This window comes from Mytilus californianus, unplaced genomic scaffold (genome assembly GCF_021869535.1).
Source record: "Mytilus californianus isolate M0D057914Y unplaced genomic scaffold, xbMytCali1.0.p SCAF_9, whole genome shotgun sequence".
Taxonomy (NCBI): domain Eukaryota; kingdom Metazoa; phylum Mollusca; class Bivalvia; order Mytilida; family Mytilidae; genus Mytilus; species Mytilus californianus.
The window spans coordinates 75,181,451-75,202,426 of NW_026262745.1; the positions used below are offsets into that span (position 1 = coordinate 75,181,451).

Sequence of the window (20,976 nt, forward strand, 5' to 3'; positions counted from 1 at the left end):
CAACGGGCATTTCCCAAGTATTTACTTTCGTTTCTATTAAAAGACAACATGACATTGATATCTTTAAAAAGGTATTCCCTATAATTGAAATCAAATAGTTGTGTAATTCTTGTGTTTTGATACTTCAAATAGATAATAATCCAGTTATAAATATGTGACTATTGAACCAAGTTATATAGTACGTACAACTACAGTTCATTGGTTATATTAGTTTTTCCTTAAGATTAATTCACAACATTACTTTCTAAATTCCGCTTATCTAATTGAGTATTATCGATGATAGTTTCTACATCATGTGACACATTTCCAGATCTTATATATCTGGTTTTCAGCGCCACTGACTAACAATCGTCACTTCGAAGTAACTCGGGCATGCATATGGCGTGTTACTGGCCGACCAGTAGGAGTTTCTGTTCAAGTATGAATAAGAGTTTGAGTAAGAGTAAGAGTTTGCTTTTGCGTTAGAATTATTACTGAAGTGCGAGTTCGTGTTTTGAGTTTACGAAACAAATTAAAACTTAATAGACTACATTTCCGAAGCGCTTTAAATTACTGAATATACTACATCGGGAACGCTCATCAAAAATATCGTTTTTGGAAGAATAAAAATGCGTTTTTTAAAACATATTTGTGTGATTCTGAATTTCATGAACAAATAATTTGTTTAAAACGAAATTAAAACAAAATTGTATTGTACAAATATCGTTTTGATTGCCTAGTTTCGTTCTTACATTGTATATGTTATGGAAATCCGAATTTGTTTTTTTATTTAGTAGAAAAAAAATATGATTTGACATAGAGAAAAAAATTTTCTCGTCGCCCCGATGTGCGTTCTTTATGGCTGTAAAAATTTTTTTTAAAAAGGACAAATCTGTTAAAGGACCTAAGGCATGGCTTTTCTTTAAACTTAGATGACTTTGAACCTATTGTTAAGAATCAATAAGTGATTTTAAAAATCACCTGTTATCCTTTTATGTTTCAAAATAAACCCTAAGAAAGTTATCAGGGATCTGCAGAAATCTACATGGATATATTTTTGGGTTCCAAAAAATGTTTTTAAAACCGTGTTTTCCTTAGTATTATCAATATTCAATTTATGCTTATTTCGTAATGCTTAAACATAATATTCAATTAATTAAAAAAGTAAAGACTGATGTGGTTTGATTTGCATATTATACAATATATATCATGAGACTAAATGAAGTAGATACAACATGGACAAGCAGCTGTAGGCTACCGTACGGTCTCAAATAACGAGTAAAATCTTCACAATATGGTAAGCTATAAATCGTTATGTCATGTACTGTTCAAACATATGTGAAATCTTTCTTGGAGTATTTACTTGTGTAAAGGTTGCCAAACGTTTATATATTGGTAATTATGATGAATGGTACGTCCTAGAATCCTTAGATTTTAACTGTTTCCTTCACCGAGACTTGCATATGTATACTATCAGTTGTGTCTAGTTACAAGTCATCTATATGAATTACAAGTAAACCTATTAACTGTCCAATTAGCAATAAGTTCAGATGTTCCAGGACTTTAATTAACTAGATCGAAATAACTGAATGAAACTGAGTCATTGAAGTAACGTGGAAAAAGGATTAGAGAAGGATAAAGCAATACGAAGAATTATAGTATCTACCAATGATAAGGTTTTTATATTTATAAGACATTGTATAGTTCAGAACAGCTGTATTCAAACATTTGAAGGGGTATAATTTATGAAAATTAAAACAAGTATCCTGGAAAACAGGCACACATGCCTAGAATTCAAGTAGATAATCACCATGAATAAATTTCTTAAGTTGAGTCATTAATACAACTCAATGACTTCTTACATTATGAGTTGTATGCTAACCTACAACTGATTACTCAAGATGCCAGTTATTTGCAAGAAGAAGAGTTACTTGGATGCCTGTGTATGCTAGTCGGGAAGCTATATATATGTACTCCGAAACAGGCTAGTAATTGCTAGTGGACAGAAAATAATCAAGAAAGCTCAATTTGTTCTTTTCTTTACATTATGTAACTGTCCTGATGACATATCGTCAGGATTCTATCACATATTTAATTTGTTTTATTTGATATCTTTAATAATCATAAGAATGACAAAATAATGATATTGTGATAAGTAAAAAAAAAAAATAAAAGATAAAATGTCTTAAGGACGAGCAGGACATTACGTCACGTGATTTTTTGATTTGTCACGTGATTGTCATGGTAAATATAGAACCGGAACCGCGTCTGTCAAACTCCGGCGGTAAACAAACATGGCAGATGACAAGTATTCCCACCGTATTCGAGGAAAGATGGCTAGTACCGGTAGGAGTAAGAAGGCGGACCGTATGAGGCAAATGAATCGAAAGGATACAATAAACGGTGAAGACCATAATTACGGTGCTTTTTTGAGAGAAGGACCTGTAAATGCATCTGATTTGCAAGTTGGGGAAAAACGTTGAACTTGAACCCTCCAAAACCTTGGTTCCATAAATCGATTTAGAGAAAACAAATCCGGGTTACAAACTAAAACCGAGGGAAACACATCAACTATAAAAGGAAAACTGAAGTGCAACAAAAACAAACGCCAACATACATAGAAACGAACTTTTAGATAACAACTGTCATATTCCTGACTTGGACAGTTTAAGAAAACATGGTGGGTTGAACCTGGTTTTATGGCTAGCCAAACCTCCCGCTTTTATGGCAATGTCCAAAAAATATCGCTAAAATGACAACACTACGTGACAGAAATACAGCACACATACACGCCAGAACACTCATAACAGAGAAACGCACAAACAAATAATATAAAGTCGACAGAACAACGAACATCTTCCATCAACGACATACACAACAGGACATCACAAACAGTAACGTACTTATTTGACGAATATGTAATTTTGAACTTCACACAATTATTTTTACAACACCAGTCCAAACAATTTACACGACAATGATGGTATTGAAAGGCCATTTTATAATTATTTGGACTACAAATAGTGTTTATAGATGTGTTCCGAATAATCACATTGTTTTCACTTATATGAGCAACACGACGGTTGCCACGCGTAGAGCTGGATTTACTTTCATTTCCTGAAGACATGAGATCATCATCGGGTTTGTTCATGGAAGCCGTTATGTTTTGTAGAGTTTTGTTTGTCCTTTGGTCGTTTTTGTGTTGTTTTTTTGTGATGGCGTTGTCAGTTTGTCTCTAACTGATGACAAACAAAACAAAAGGTAAAAGTAAGTTGATAAAATAGAATGCATTCGGTCAAAACGGATCACGTGTTTTGGCTAAGAAATAACTCAAACCATAGAGAAATAATTGCAAAGCATGTCTAATCAAAACCACCTTCATTCATAGGAGGAGACTTGTATCAAAACAATGATATTTCTTATAATATACATATGAAAACAAGGACCTGAAAGTTCTGTTGTTCAGTATGTTGACACTAATTATCATTATTGGCCTGACAAAGATTTGGCTATTATTTTAGAATCTTTTTCTATTATATTGCTCTTCAACTGTTTCGTAAATATACATACTGGGCTTTCAAATATTCGGCTTTGATCGTTACTGATCAAGGTACATTCAGAAAATCGGTTCGGACGCATAAAATTATAACGTGTTGTTTTCTTTTTGTATGTACTTGTACCAGTTGTGTTTTTGTATGGTTAATGTATCCCATGTTTTGATCGATGCCATACTATTTAAATATATGAGGATTTCACACTTTACATTTGTAGGGAGAAAGGTAAAATGTAAGACAATTGTTAGTCTTTTGCAAAATGGAAGAAAAGAAACCAATGCAGATATAGTTAAATCATTTAATCTATATCGTCATAATAAATCTCGAAACAGACATCAAAGTAAAACAACTAAGAAAAATTAATAACGTATACATAAATATACGAATATAAACAAAGAAAAGTATTAAGCAGTTGTTAAGGTTTATTTATACTATGTACTAAAAATGACTGAAACAGAAAAAAAAAAATACAGAAACAATTCATCTTGTTTATTGATACGTTGATCAACTGTATGCTAAAGCACACAAACTCTCCAAATATGGAAGCGCGTAGGTTATATGTTGTGTTTTCCTTTTCCTTTTATAAAACCTAATCAGCCAGCCGCATTTTTTTGACTCACATTTAACACTGTATATAACACAACGATATGTTCAAATATCGTGCTATTAATGGATTCAAATGTTTACTCATAGCCTTGAAGTTAGCAACGTGACAATCTATTTTTTGTAAGATAACATTTGATAAGGACTGAAATTCTGTACTTTTTGACACATTTGGACACTAAACTTAATATAAATTTTTGTAACGGCTAGGAGAGTACCCATTTAAAAGTTAGATTGTCCGAATATGCAAAACAAAAAAATTTGGACATTTTTTTTCTCTCAATATTTTGTACATTTAATAGATATGTGTATTAAAATCACAAAAACAACAAATGTTAAATTCAAAACATGGTTCTCCATTTGATAAATTAATTACCCAGTATATGAATTACGCAATTCACAATTACAACCCCCCCCCCCCCCCCCCCCCCCCCCGAGAACTAATTAACACCACTAAGTATGAGAATGACCAATATTTAGCATCTAAAATTTATAAATGAAAGCTGAGATATATTTAAGCGTGACGTTTTTGTTTAAACGTTATTCGATGCTGTCATATTCCTTTGAATGCATCACAAGTCTACACCAATTTATCTGATAATTTGTCAATGATGTTAAGAATTTTGGCATAGTATTTTTTGTCTTTGTTCTTAATTTCATTAGGTTTATTGTCCTTCGTGACAACCCGGTGAGTCTAGCAATTTCCCAAAGATCTTTACAGTTTGTTTTTATGTTGCACTGTTACACGATTGTCCCTGGTCGGAGGGAGGTCGGCGTGTTCACACGCACATTTAACGGCGCCTATATTCTCTAAGTGCCTGTACTAAGTCAGTAATCTGTTATATAGTGGTTGTCGTTGGTTACTGATTTTATGTCTGTTTTTCGTTTTTTGGTTTTTAAGGAATCATTTTGACATGTTATTATGTCGGGGCTTTTTATAGCTAAATAAACGGTATGCTTTTTTTTTCTTTTTGTGACGGTCATTAGGTGACCAAAAGTTGCTTCAATCCACGTTATTGAAATTTTGCCGGAAAATTGTTTTTCCGTTTTTTTGGCATATTTACATGTATTTCAAAATATTACTTTTTGATTTATTTCATTATCGTTTTTTGTTGTATTAAGGATCATTACATAAGACAATTGACATTCTAATTAAAAGATATTGGATTAATAAATATTACAATTTGATTGTATTGATTACATTTTTGAAACATATAACAATTCAATCATATAGCAATACCAAAATATGTTAAACAAATAAACATTGAAACGAAGAAATCGATAAGAAAATTTTAAATACAAATTATAAACAACTTTAATTTCGGATGAATGGTTGTGTAATGCATTTAATCGAACCTGTCATCTATAGCAGCTGGTGCGTACAATCACCATCACAGTTCTAAAACTGTCAGACATAAATGTACCCATGATATATATATCAAGTAATATACAGATACTTTGGATTTTTTTGTATCGTAGATAACATTTATGTATGTTTATAGTTTAATAGTAAATGTTATCAGTCAAATTTATGTGATTTAATATCGGATGGTCGACATAATCAACAAATGAACGTGTAGCTGAACCAATTTGAAATCAAGTATAACAAAACTACTATAGTGGCCACCTACTTATCGATTAAAAAAAACATAAGGCCGTACATTTCCTTATAATTTCTTATATCCATTTTATTTGAACTTTGGTGGATAGTTGTCTCATGAGCAATCATACACATCACCTTATTTTTATATTTGAATTGAATAAGAAGCAGATTGTAAAATATTTCATTAAAGCAACATAATCTTCTACATATAGGTAGAAATCATAAAAGAAAAAAAATAATGAAAAGCCGAATGAAAGATTAAAATTCTGTTTTCCTTTAAAACAAAATCTTTTTTATTTGTGACCGACGCCTTTAGAAAAGCTTCGGTTGACTATAAGTTTCGAACTGGAGAATATTCAACATGTTTCATATTTAAAGTTAAATTTAATTAAGTTTAACTTGTCGAATACCTTAATATAAATGCTAACATTATGAATATAATCCCTTCTAAATATCTAGAATTTATAATGGAAAGAACCTTAAATAAGCTTTAGATAATTCATTCCGGTATTGTCAAAAAAGAAGTAACCGTGTGCGTAAACATATTTGATAAAGACAAAAAAAAGTTAAGAAGTAGTAATTTATTCGGATACCATAATCAACTTGCAACTTGGTTTGCTCGTTGATAATCTTTTCCGAATCATTCTGCAACTGAACAAAAAATCTTTAATTTATCGCCATAATGTCATTAAACTTGTTTAACTGAATTGTTTATCCAACTCGTATCATGTTTATTCTCAAGTGGAGTAAAATTCCAAAAGACCATCGTTTGAATACTTGAAAGGAATAATTTGTGATTAATCGCAATATGGTGTAAATAAGATATCACCAACAGGGGGATATACGTTCGGGAGTTCGCTCGTTCTTCCGTTTGTCCTTTCAATAAGTATCAACTTCAAGTTAAAATTTTGATGGAATGACGTTTACCATGATTTTATAAAATTAAAAGATTTGACTCATATTTTACAGTTTGCTAATCATGTAAAAGTTTTGGGCCAAGATATTCCACCACAAATTTGTATTCACATAGACTTGGAATAATAAGTAAATGTTCATTATGATGTCAACTTTTTAAAATATATGACAATGGAATTTTTTTTGTTATTCAGTGGGTCACGTAAATCATATTTTGATGATGTAAAGTGGGAGTACAACATTGCGACCTTTGGACATAGTTTTTACATTGTTGTTTTTATCATTTAAATCTCTTTCTTCAAAATTTTATCTACGGTTCCGATTGATTGACAATGATTCCCTATAACTAGATGACTACAACATTACTGAAGCGTTTTTATAATCCATGATAAAGAGAGTAAAGCAAAACAGCTTTTGTAAAGGATTAATACATACAGAACTGTTTTCTTCGTACCTTATATTTCATTAAGAACAAGGAGACCTGCTTTTAAAAGTTGTCTTTTTTTTTATCGATTTCAAAATCTTAAAAGATAATACAAATAAGCAACTAATATAATTATAATAAATCAAGTATTCGTAATCTTTCATTTAGATAATTTGAAAATACAAATGTTTAATTTATAGGTAAAAACTTCCTATTTTTTGGTCGGACGGTTATTATGACATCTGCACGAGAACCAGTGCCCATGTCTCCTAAAACTTCAAGTATGTCATCTTCAGAAATGATCTGGTTGCATTGATCATGAAAGACCCCTTTTGTATAGCAGATATTGTCTCTTGTGTCATTTCTAGATATCGACTCATACCAATTTCCCGTGTGATTCTTGACTCCTCTGCTTGTAATGCCAACTGCAAGGTTATTTGACGACGAAAAGAATGGCACGTTACACATCACTATGACACGCCTATCCAAATTACCCACCAACCAAGAGACAATTCCACTTGTTCCTCTTAAGGAAAAGCCAACTTTGTGACCAACCTAAAATGACAAAATGTAATAAAGTCAAGTATGATATTGAATCTAAGACTCAGAGATTGTAACATGTCAAATTGTTATGCCTATGTTGCTTTATCGTGAAATACGTTGTAACAGTTCCTGCATCACAAGAAATAGCTTTCCAGATATCAATATCAGTTTTGATCTGAAACGGTCATTCAGATTTTTACAGCTCTTTGAGTCAAAACAATAAATAATTATGTCAATTTCAAATTTTTAGTTAACTTTCAGACTTATCCACTTGGGATAATTCAGAATTGTTATGACAATTCGCCTGCAGCCAATAAACATTTGTCTTGAATGTTCAGTGGTTGTTATTTACCTAAACGAACCAACAGCATATCGAATTATGTGCAATTTGTTTATAAATGAATATCAATTGAAAAAAGTCACATTCCTTACCATGACTTCCTTCATTTTTGTTCCCACGTTCTGTGGTGGTGATGCTAGACATCCTGTATTTATAGTTGCGTTTGGTTTTGAGAGTTCAATAGTTGTCCAGTTTTGAATATAAATGGTGCAAACGCGAATGTAGTTTTCTTTGCTGTACATAATGGAACTTCTGAATGAATTTCCTTGGGTTGTAGCCGCTTTCAACTTCTGTTTTAACTGCTTCCAATCTACCCGCTCATGGTTTTTTCCATCCGACGGGTCATTCGTTTGCACGTCTTCTTGAAAATATATGTAAAAAGATTCAATGGTATATCTTATTGGGTCGTTCTGGATATCATTGACATCATAATTTTAGGAGGGGGGAAGAAAATCTACATGTATTTCTGTTTTCTTGTTTTTCTTTATATAAAGTCGATTCAGCAAACATTATTAACATATACAAATGTTTTGTATTTTATGGATATCTCCTTGACCATGTTTACGGAAAACATCATTTTTGTTATACACTTAATAGTGCTTTTTATGTTTTATGCATTTTGTCGTTATATTTATAAATCGTCATTTTGTGTTTGTCCTTTTCATTAATTGATTAAATATTAAATATACCTGAAAGTTTTCACGAGTAAAGGTTGTTGATTCCTAGAGTGTCAATTCAGAAAGGTTTGCAGATGAACAATGGACACAAGGATGAGAGGAATTACTGCAAAAACCAGAAGTGGTGAATACAAATAACATTTCAATTACGAGTTTGTATGTTTGTTAAACCTACACCACACACTTAAAATTGAGAATTTAGTTTAAACAGTTTGTATTAATGAAAAATTGTAACAATGAAATCGGACATTTTTACATGAAATTCAGATATGGGATTCGAAAACAAGTATTGTAAAACTTTTATAAAACCGTCTCCCGTATACACAAGTCGCACTCATAATTTTTAAGCATAGGTGGTATAATACGTCTTATGACAATATTTTGAGTTTGCTCTTTGTTGACTGCCTTTCGGAAGCTTGTAAGTATTTGCAATATTGTCTTTATTCTTTATTAAGTGTTGCCTTGACAATCATACCCCATCTTAAAATGTTCATAGAATTGACTAGACGGTATTGATAAGGACTTCACAATTAGCAACAAAAATCTCTCGCCTTTCTTGGATTTTTGTCAGATGAGTGTATAGAATCTATGAAAAAGAATACCTTGTAGAAATGGCGATGTTTGGATGACAGATTGACTTTGTTGCACATGCAAAGAACGATGTTTTAGGTTCAGTAGCAAGGAAAGATGAATAGAATTATCAACATTATCTGTTGTTTAAAACATTTACTGACCTCAAGGTGTCTTTTGACTGTGGTGTCATTGACCTATTCGCCTTAATGTGTGTACTCCATATTGATGTTAATGTATCAAATTTAATGTATTCTCTATAAAGATGTACGCTACCTGATTCCGAAAATCGAGTTTTCCTTCTTCTCGAGATTGGTTTTGACATCTATAAATCTCTAATATTGCACTCTATTTATTCCCTACAATGGACTTGATCTGTTCCCTACAGTAAATACATGCCAGAGTTGATATTCGATTTAGTGTCATCAATATATAGTGAAAGTGTAACGACTTATCTAGTGTGTATAGGTAAATACGAAAATAGAGTAAAGTGTAACACACAACGATATCAATCAGGAATTTGTGTAATATTAATTTGATTGATGTTAGTTGATATAAAATACATAAAATTTAGAATGGAAACAGGGAATATGTCAAACAGACAACAACCCGACCAAAGAGCAGACAACAGCCGAAGGCCACCAATGGGTCTTCAACGCAGCGAGAAAATCCCGCACCCGGAGGTTGTTTTATAAAAACAAATTTATCATTTGTAAAACAACTACATGCACATTTCAAATGTTATGAAATCTATGAACAATTTACCTCAGTCAGTTAATATTTCGTTATTATTATTTCAACCGATGTGATGGAACTCTAACAATCGTATATACTTTCAACTTTCGTTTCTTGTTGTTCTGGTTTTTCTAAATATAAAAATAGTACGCACTTCCGCACATTCAGTTATCAGGGTTATTGATTGATTGGTGATTGCTTTACACCACATCAGCTGAAAAAGACTACATTGCGGCAACAGATATGTTTAGAAAAAAATGCCAAATACTATTTATTGGTTAATGTCTCATGTAATTAACAAATATTAGGTTTAAAGAAGCAACTATTAATATCAAAGACTGAAAAGGGTGTTTTTTCACTCTATCTTAATATGCTAATTAACACGAGGTTAGAACATTATTTAGATGTCAAGCATATACCACTAAGTAGATGACCATGTCTGATAATTACGTTTTGGAAATCTTTACTTCTTGAATATGTGCATCGGTGACTGCAGGTGTATATTTCATTTAAAGTTGTGTTAAATAATGCCGATCCCTGGTACATTCAATTTTGAATTCTGCTCACATCACATTGTATCGTTATTCAAGTGAAAATAGTTTTGGAAGGAAGTAAATCATTGGCTCACCAGCTCGATGAAATTTGATGAAACAAATATAACATGTATAACCCAGCTCTAGAGAAGAATACTTCATTACTCTATGTATCAGTATTCTAAAATTTTTCTACAACTTTCTTTCTATTTTTGTAATTCAAGTAATTGGCATACGTTATATTTTGAATTTTATACCTTATTTTCAACATTTACAAATTAATCTTACTATCAGTAATCTCATTTAAGAAGATTTTTTTTAAAAAGAGTACCGAATATAGAACAAAAGAAATACTCCTGCAATAAAGGTATAGTTACAATTAAAACAAATGAATTGATTGATGTTATCTCAACGTCCAGTGGCAAATAGTTCAGGCATGTTCAGGTCAAATACAAACTAACAATAAATACTATAGGTAGGTTCGGTAATGCAGGCCGTCCCTTAAAAGGCCAGGAAATCTGAACTGCCACAGGAAAGAAGGGTGTATTCGATGGGGATTAAATATTGCCTTGCAACAGGCCATCTACACCTGTTAAAAGGGCCATAAACTTGGCATCCGATTTAACGTCCCCGTTCTGAGCAGAGTTGGCTGCGTAGTTATACATCCCGTTCAGCTAAACAAACGCCCCACTTTGGCACGGGTTTTATTGCCGTTCGGAGGAAGACCAACGTGACCTTATTTTCATTTCCTAGTCACCCTTGGGGAGATTTTTTGAAGAAAAAACATTGATAAAGCAAAACACTAAAATCAAATGATAATTTATTTGATAGATAGTTTTGCACATGTTTGCAATCATACATACATGTACAATTGCAATTATGTGTTGATAAATTGTTCCCGGACTTTCAATACAAGCTATATTGTATCATATATCCAGGAACTCATTATGTACTCAGCCAATTTTAAGTAACACTGTAACGAACAGCAATCTTGCAATTCTTGACATATGTACCCTATTTTGATGAATATGAAATGACGATTATAGGAAAACAAGTAAAATAATGATCCAGTCTTCAATATTAGTAATATTGTCAACTGAGACAAAATGGTGCTAAGATCCTAGATTAAATATGAATATACAAGTAACCTTACATGGATTTTATCATCCTCCTTCGGTCTTTTTTGTCGTAGAGCTTCTGACCTTTTTTTAATATTTATCAACCCTGGTTTCTACTTTTTGGGGTTGCACGTTCCCAATGAAGGTGAATCCATCAATGTGTTAAACATTTTCAAAATATCAGACATGTTTTATCTATGAATCGAAGGTGTGTTTAGATGACCGTATTGTATAAGGATATTAAAATATAGTGATAAGGTGTAATACCACTATTGATTTTTCCCTATTAATCTTTGTTAAATTTGCACTTTTCCAAAGATTGTGCAGAATTTATCTTTGTTTCAAATAAAAAATACTTTGCATGAGTAAAGTTTATCCTGTCCAGTACTATAGACACAATTTCACATTACATTTCATTGCATATAACAAAATAACCATCACTGGAAGTTCACCAATCAAATGTTCATCCCTTTTTTTCCTGTGTACAAGCTTTAGTAACTATGAAACCTCAACTTTCCAAAATATTCTATAGAAACACCAGATAAAAAAAATAATTGTGCTTTGAAACACCCAAGATATATGTTTATGACTTAGAAATTGTTTACTGCAATAAAATGTACGATTAATTTTATACAACTGTCAAATTCAAGGAAATATTTTTTTTCGACCCTTTTTCTAATGCAACCGGATGTAACGTACTATGATTTGGTGGTATTACACCATAAGGTGCGATTGCCAATGATTTTTTTTTTCAGTTGGACTGTTTCATTTATTTAGATAAAACATATAGGACCTAAACGACCACCAAACAAAACTTTGCTATTTTAAAAATGGCCACAAGTCCTTTCATTCGTCATTTACCATATGTATTATATCGATCATAATCATTATTTTTTTGTATTTAGATTTTTCCGGATATTTTCATATTTTTTGCAGAATTAAAAAAGTTAGATAGGTTGAAAATGTTTACAACAAAAGTACATGTTAAACATATGCATTCCTTAAATCAATCTAAGATATTAAAAAGAAAAGTAAAATCAGTCTTTAGAAATAAACTCAAACCCCGGTACTGCAATTAATTCATATATGTTCTAATCGTTAGACGTGTATGACATTCTTTGGTATTTTTCCGACGTACTTGAGTTGTATATTATCGATTTAGTGTATACTTTACACTGTCTGTTTTATTTACCACACTGACTTTTTTTCTGATTTTATGTCATGGCCCGGTATTATTTGTTTTGTTTATTCGAAGGAGTGACTCGTAAGATTTTTTTTTTTAAATTTTAGAAACAGTCATTTTCATTTTCGTAAGCTCGTTTGTATTATTCAATGGACAGTCAGAAAAATCTTGTGACAAAGATAAGAACATTAACAATATAAGAACATGAGTTAGACACAGTACATGTGTGAATATATCTTAGTCAGCGCACACGGTCAATCTTAGTTAAAATAAGGAAAGAAAGTGGAGTTCAAAACATCAACACACAACACAATCATGATTTTATTCATTGCAATTGGTACATACGTCAATTTTACATTTTCCGCACTAAATGGGAAGCTGGAAATCCTGAGAAGGAAATAACATCCCATCTGAAAAATTCATGCACATGTGTCCTGTTCAACAGTTATAGAAATAAATGACTGGTTATGAAAAAACTTAGTTGTCGTTCTTGTGCATCATGATATGGTTATTTCAATTGCATTTTCTTGTTAGAATTACAGAAAGAATTAAAAACCAATTGTTCAAAGAACAATTGAAGGTCTTTCCACATCAATTTTCTAAATAATTGATGAGAAGATAATTCTGCTTTACTCAAAGCTACTATTGGCGTCCAATCATAGGTTTCTTCATACTGATTCAATAAACATATGGTTTCTATAGACTTTCGCCTGAAATAAGGGAGATGATTGTCAACTACCGGATTAGACAATGTCACTTCCGGTCTCATATGATAGCTTTATTTACACTGATTCCAAAAATATATGGTTTATATATACTTTTGCCTGTAAAAAAGGAGATAATTGGCTACTTCCGGTTTAGAAAATGTCACTTCCGGTCTCATATGATAGATTTATTTACACTGATTCCAAAAATATATGGTTTATATATACTTTTGCCTGTAAAAAGGGAGATAATTGGCTACTTCCGGTTTAGAAAATGTCACATTCGGTCTCATATGATAGCTTTATTTAGACTGATTCCAAAAATATATGGTTTATATATACTTATGCCTGTAATAAGGAGATAATATGCTACTTCCGGTTTATAAAATATCACTTCCAGTCTCAAATGATAGATTAATGTCTGACCATTCAAAAAATATATGGTTTCTATGTACTTCTACATGAAATAAGTGCACAACTGATTACTTCCGGTTCACTCAAGGTCACTTCCGGTAGACATTTTTCAAGGTCATATGTCACCCAACATTTTGCAAAAGATCTTATGGCTTTATCATGTACCAAGATGGAGTAATAATCAATTAGCCTTAAATTGAATCATTTCAGGGACAATAACTCATATGAGATATCATTGGATTATTTCAGACCAAATGTATCATATCTTAATCACAATTAGGCAAACATTTTGCACTAGTTCTTTAATTTGTAATTTTAAAAGTGACAGAGGAGATCAAATAACAAGGAAAAGTCAAAATTTAGAATATGACCTTGACCTTTGACCTTGGCCTCAATTTCATTTAAATGAACCAAGGAACTCAAATCAATATATCTTAGGTCTCTATCACTTACCATTCATGCTATACATTTTTATATCCCTTATGTCAAATACAGAAGGGGAAATAACTCTCATATGGAGTTTACGTATCGCTTCGGTCAAAATTGGACAAAACATCCTGAGGATATAACGAGCAATTTGGTAAAATAAATTTGTCGATTTCTTTTACAGTTACGGAGGAGATGCTTGCACAAGGAAAACAGTGTTCGGGGAGATAACTCCTACAAAGAAAATTATTTGGTTTCGCAGGGTAATTTTCAAAGGCGCATAAACTGTTCGATTTCATATACCAAATATCTATGCGACATATTGCGAAACAAATATTTATCGCAAGAACAAAATTAGGCGGAAGAAAAAAAAATAAATTAAAAACCAATTGTTCAAAGAACAATTGAAGGTCTTTCCACATCAATTTTCTAAATAATTGATAGGAAGCTACTTCTGGTTTACTCAAAGTTAAAAATAGCGTCAAAGTATAGATTTCTTCATACTGATTCAATAAATAAATGGTTTCTATATACTTTTGCCTGAAATAAGGGAGATAATTGCCAACTTCCGGTTTAGAAAATGTCACTTCCGGTCTCATATGATAGCTTTATTCACACTAATTCCAAAAATATATAGTTTGTATATACTTATGCCTGTAATAAGGAAGATAATATGCTACTTCCGGTTTATAAAATGTCACTTCTGGTCTCAAATGATAGGTTAACCTATGATCATTCAAAAAATATATGGTTTCTAGGTACTTTTCCATGAAATAAGTGCAAAAAAAACTACTTACGGTTCACTCAAGGTCACTTCCGGTTTACTTTTTTCAAGGTCATATGTCAACCAACAGTTTGCAAAACACCCTATGGCTTTATCATGTACCAAGTTGGAGTAATAATCAATTAGGTCTCTATCACTTACCATTCACGCTATACATTTATATATCCCTTATGTCAAATACAGAAGGGGAAATAACTCTCATATGGAGTTTACGTATTGCTTCGGTCAAAATTGGACAAAACATCCTGAGGATATAACGAGCAATTTGGTATAATAATTTTGTCGCTTTCTTTTACGGTTACGGAGGAGATGCACACACAAGGAAAACAGTGTTCGGGGAGATAACTCCTACAAAGAAAAGTATTCGGTTAAGCAGGGTCAATTTCAAAGGCGCATAAACTGTTCGATATCATATACGAAACATCTAAGCGACATCTTGCGAAACAAAAATTTATCGCAAGAACAAAATTAGGCGGAAGAATAAAAAAATTAAAAACCGATTGTTCAAAGAACAATTGAAGGTATTATCACATCAATTTTCTAAATAATTGATGAGAAGCTAATTCTGGTTTACTCAAAGCTACTATTGGCGTCCAATCATAGGTTTCTTCATACTGATTCAATAAACATATGGTTTCTATAGACTTTTGCCTGAAATAAGGGAGATGATTGTCAACTTCGGGTTTAGACAATGTCACTTCCGGTCTCATATGATAGCTTTATTTACACTGATTCCAAAAATATATGGTTTATATATACTTTTGCCTGTAAAAAGGGAGATAATTGGCTACTTCCGGTTAAGAAAATGTCACTTCCGGTCTCATATGATAGATTTATTTACACTGATTCCAAAAATATATGGTTTATATATACTTATGCCTGTAATAAGGGAGAAAATATGCTACTTCCGGTTTATAAAATATCACTTCCAGTCTCAAATGATAGATTAATGTATGACCATTCAAAAAATATATGGTTTTTATGTACTTCTACATGAAATAAGTGCAAAAATGACTACTTCCGGTTCACTCAAGGTCACTTCCGGTAGACATTTTTCAAGGTCATATGTCACCCAACATTTTGCAAAAGATCTTATGGCTTTATCATGTACCAAGTTGGAGTAATAATCAATTAACCTTAAATTGAATCATTTCAGGGACAATAACTCATATAAGATATCATTGGATTATTTCAGACCAAATGTATCATATTTTAATCACAATCAAGCAGGCATTTTGCACTAGTTCTTTAATTTGTAATTTTAAAAGTGACAGAGGAGATCAAATAACAAGGAAAAGTCAAAATTTAGAATATGACCTTGACCTTTGACCTTGGCCTCAATTTCATTTAAATGAACCAAGGAACTCAAATCAATATACCTTAGGTCTCTATCACTTACCATTCATGCTATACATTTATATATCCCTTATGTCAAATACAGAAGGGGAAATAACTCTCATATGGAGTTTACGTATCGCTTCGGTCAAAATAGGACAAAACATCCTGAGGATATATCGAGTAATTTGTTAAAATAAATTTGTCGCTTTCTTTTACGGTTACGGAGGAGATGCTTGCACAAGGAAAACAGTGTTCGGGGAGATAACTCCTACAAAGAAAATTATTTGATTTCGCAGGGTAAATTTCAAAGGCGCATAAACTGTTCGATATCATATACCAAATATCTAAGCGACATATTGCGAAACAAATATTTATCGCAAGAACAAAATTAGGCGGAAGAAAAAAAAAATAATCAGAAGAAAACCAATAGGTCTTTCCACAGAAAAGTGGAAAGACCTCATAATCAGAAGAAAACCAATAGGTCTTTCCACAGAAAAGTGGAAAGACCTAATAATAATAATAATCAGAACAAATACAATAGGTCTTTCCACAGAAAAGTGGAAAGACCTAAAAATCACTAAAACTAGTCCGTATCGAATATGTTAAAGAAATAATTGAAGCATAGAATTGCATTGTTGTCATCAAATATATTCTGTCTTTGAACAAAATTTTGTTTAGATCTTTTTTAATTGACATATGACAATGTATGATCAGCATCAATATATGATTCATTATGACATACTGAGCTCAGTATCTATTGTTATTTACTAAACTACCAAATTATGCACAGGATGTTATTTATTTATAGTAAAAAGCGTGCGATTAAAAAATATATATTTGAAAGAAACACGCATACAAAGCATCGAATTTACCCTCAAATATGTATTAGTACGAGCACACTTGAAAGATAGTTATAACATGCACTTACTAGTTTAATAAGTTATTATTTGTCTATATCCATTTGTAATTAACATAACCATTGCAGGTTGCATAACAAAACATCAGTATCAATTTAGCAAAGAATGCATATGTGTTATATTGCAGTAACCATCTTAAGAAATATGCATAATAATTGTCAATTTAAATGAATGATTATAATTTAAAACAATTGATTAAAGGTATATGAAAATTTGGGATAAGAATTCTGGGTAACACTATTCATGAATTCATAAGTTTAATCACATAATTAAAAGGATGAAACTGGTTCAAAATCCAATTAGAAGGGAAATAAAATATAGCCTGGGAATGTATGTCCTATTAAGATCACGTGAACAAAGTTATTAATGTTTCAATCATTGTCTAAGAGGGAATATAAAACAAATATAATATTTTGAACTGTTAATTATCATGTGATTATTAGGTATCATGTCGTAAAATTTAAAGCCAGCGAAAAACCACGGTTTCTGCAGTTCGTCATAGGAATATTAGTTAAACAACATGACAGGTATGAACAAGTTGATTGTTTGTACTCATAATAATACAAATTCACCAGTACATCTTAATAATGACAGTACGATATTTGTTTCGCCTAATTTTATAAAACATGTATGTATGTTTTTTTTTGTATATGGTTTTTAAAATTTAATCAGCTTTCGGGTATCATTTTATATCTGCATTGTTTTGCCGCAATATATTTGTTTGTTTAAATTCAAATGGCAGTATGAAATACAAATAAAAATTCAAAAAGAAATAAATGAAACTTTCATTGCATTTTTTTGCCCATGTATGATATTCACACGGGGCATGCACTCAGAACTACGATCGATATTGTATTAAATCGAACAATATGAGCAAATGATGTTTGTTTTTTTTTTTTTTTTAAAAGACGGTTTTAACTATTCTTCTTTACTATTCAATGACCTATCATTTTGTTTAAAATATAAATATCAAAGGATATATATACATGTATATAAACAAGTCTAAATTAAAAAAAACATCGTTCAAACCTATGATTGCGTTTGATAAAAATCGCAATTTTTATACGTGTGCATGCAAAACAAATTTCTTGGTAGAGGGTTAAAATACAGCAATAACAATATTTTCCAAAAGACCAAAAGAGTGAATAAGTATATTGTAACAAAACGCATTTGACTAGCAGGTGAACAACGGATGTTCTTAAACCCTGCTGACTGCCATGGCGATTGCCAAATAAACGGATCACCAGATGTAACAAAATGGATCTTAATATTTAATTTAATACCAAACAGAAAACAATAAACTTGCGGAAAAGATGGTATACCGCAAACATAAGGTGCAAAAATGTATACACCATATCCGGATTTCGACAATTAATGTCTCTTCAGTGATGTTAGGAATCGAAACGGTATTTAGAAGGCCATATAATTTACCTTAATTTCGGATTGACTCTTGAATTTTGAAGAGTCGAAATAGGATGAACGGATTAAATAAACCCGAAGGCAAATATGATACAAGCCCAAACGAAAAAATATAAACAAGTCTAAATTGAAAACAACGTTCAAACCTATGATTGCGTTAGATAAAAATCGCAATTTTTAAACGTGTGCATGCAAAATAAATTTCTTGGTAGAGGGGTCAAAATACCAAAAGAGTGAAAAAGTATATTTAAAAAAAAACGCATTTGACTAGCAGATCGAACAACAGATGTTCTTAAACCCTGCTGACTGCCATGGCGATTGCCAAATAAACGGATCACCAGATGTAACAAAATGGATCTTAATATTTAATTTAATACCAAACAGAAAACAATAAACTTGCGGAAAAGATGGTATACCGCAAACATAAGGTGCAAACATTTGTACACCATATCCGGATTTCGACAATTAATGTCTCTTCAGTGATGTTAGGAATCGAAACGGTATTTGGAAGGCCATATAATTTACCTTAAATTAGGATTGACTCTTGAATTTTGAAGAGTCGAAATAGGATGAACGGATAATATAAACCCGAAGGCAAATATAATACAAGCCCAAACGAAAAAATATAAATAAGTCTAAATTGAAAACAATGTTCAAACCTATGATTGCGTTGGATAAAACTCGCAATTTTTATACGTGTGCATGCAAAACAAATCTCTTGGTAAAGGGTTCAAAGACATCCTATTTCGACTCTTCAATATTCAAGAGTCAGTCCTAAATTAAGGTAAATTAAATGGCCTTACAAATACCGTTTCGATACCTAACATCACTGAAGAGACATTAATTGTTGAAATCCGGATATGGTGTACACATTTTTGCACCTCATGTTTGCGGTTTACCATCTTTTCCAAAAGTTTATTGTTTTCTGCTTGGTATTAAATTAAATATTAAGATCCATTTTGTTACATCTGTTGATCCGTTTTTTTTTTTTTGGCAATCGCCATGGCAGTCAGCAGGGTTTAAGAACATCGGTTGTTCGACCTGCTAGTCAAATGCGTTTTGTTAAAATATACTTTTTCACTCTTTTGGTCTTTTGAAAAATGTTGTTTGTGCTGTATTTTGACTCCTTTACATGTATATATATATATATATAATATATAAAAATTGAAAATATGTCAAATTGTTTTAATTGTCATTTAGGAGTTATATAATATGCAATCTGAAAATCAATTTATAAATATTACTTGAAACTTTTCTGTATAGTTATTTGTTTGTGAGAAATAAGATATTAATTAAATATAAGATATAACATTTTTACAGACACTGATACTCAAAATGCATCAGTATCACTTTATCGATTTGTGTGTCAGAATATTGTTGGAACAGAAGAACAAGTAAAATCCTTTAGAATTATGAACAATGTCAGAGACAATTTAATAAGCCATAATTTGAAAGTAATCACCAGTGGCAGTGTTGGAGAGGGAATTGTTATGCGAGGTAGTGACTTAGATATTATGTACGTTATCAAAATTGTTGAGGTTTGTGAAACCACAAAAGTTAATTTCGAACCTGGTACAACGTATTTTGAAATGAACACGGAAGATACGACACCGGGTTATACTAGGTTACGTCTGGTAGTTAATTGTTTGGCTAATATCGTGGAGGCATGCGAAGAGGTAGAAGGTAAATATTATTATTCGAACATTCGAATAAAAGAATTCCTATTTAACAAAAAATTTATCTCCCATTATCATGGACCTTGTGTAACCGACAGATATGAATTTTTTTGACCTTGTTGTATGTGTACGTAGTAAATTATGGTTACAACAAGCCTATCAATGGATAACACGATCACATAACTCATGGCCGGGAAATGATGTGAAACAGTCCATTATTCAACACGGGGTTTTATTTGTACCAGTAGGCGTTAAAGGATCAATGGCAGAAGAATTAGAATGGCGAATATCTTTTTCTGTTGGAGAAAAAATGCTAGTCTACAACTTTAAACATACACAATTACCTTGTTATGCTCTAATGAAAATTCTTCTAAAAGATGTAATAGCTATTGATTTGGATTGTAAGGAGTTGCTTTGCTCATATTTTCCAAAAACAATTCTGTTTTGGATTTCCGAAGAATTATCTCCTTCACAATGGATAGAAGAACACTTGATCTGCTGCTTTATGAGATGTTTCAGGA

At 31.6% G+C, this 20,976-nt stretch overlaps 1 protein-coding gene across 1 annotated transcript; it reads right to left on the reverse strand.

Moving 5' to 3' along the window:
• Window positions 1-7,203: 7,203 nt before the first annotated feature.
• LOC127714801 (echotoxin-2-like) lies at window positions 7,204-10,054 on the reverse strand. The gene is made up of 4 exons (XM_052220835.1): window positions 9,974-10,054; window positions 9,485-9,590; window positions 8,054-8,322; window positions 7,204-7,633 (listed from the first exon to the last, which is right to left on the reverse strand). Exons 2-4 carry the CDS (start codon window positions 9,531-9,533, stop codon window positions 7,268-7,270), a joined length of 684 nt encoding a protein of 227 aa, XP_052076795.1. The 5' UTR covers window positions 9,534-9,590; window positions 9,974-10,054; the 3' UTR covers window positions 7,204-7,267.
• Window positions 10,055-20,976: the final 10,922 nt, after the last annotated feature.

Excerpts from the sequence above, each read along its gene's own strand:
- LOC127714801 (XM_052220835.1), bottom strand. The coding sequence starts at position 9,533 with ATGTCAAAACCAATCTCGAGAAGAAGGAAAACTCGATTTTCGGAATCA. Across the intron at positions 8,323-9,484 it reads AACTCGATTTTCGGAATCAG|AAGACGTGCAAACGAATGAC; the intron begins GTAGCGTACATC and ends TATATTTTCAAG. Across the intron at positions 7,634-8,053 it reads CAAAAATGAAGGAAGTCATG|GTTGGTCACAAAGTTGGCTT; the intron begins GTAAGGAATGTG and ends TTGTCATTTTAG.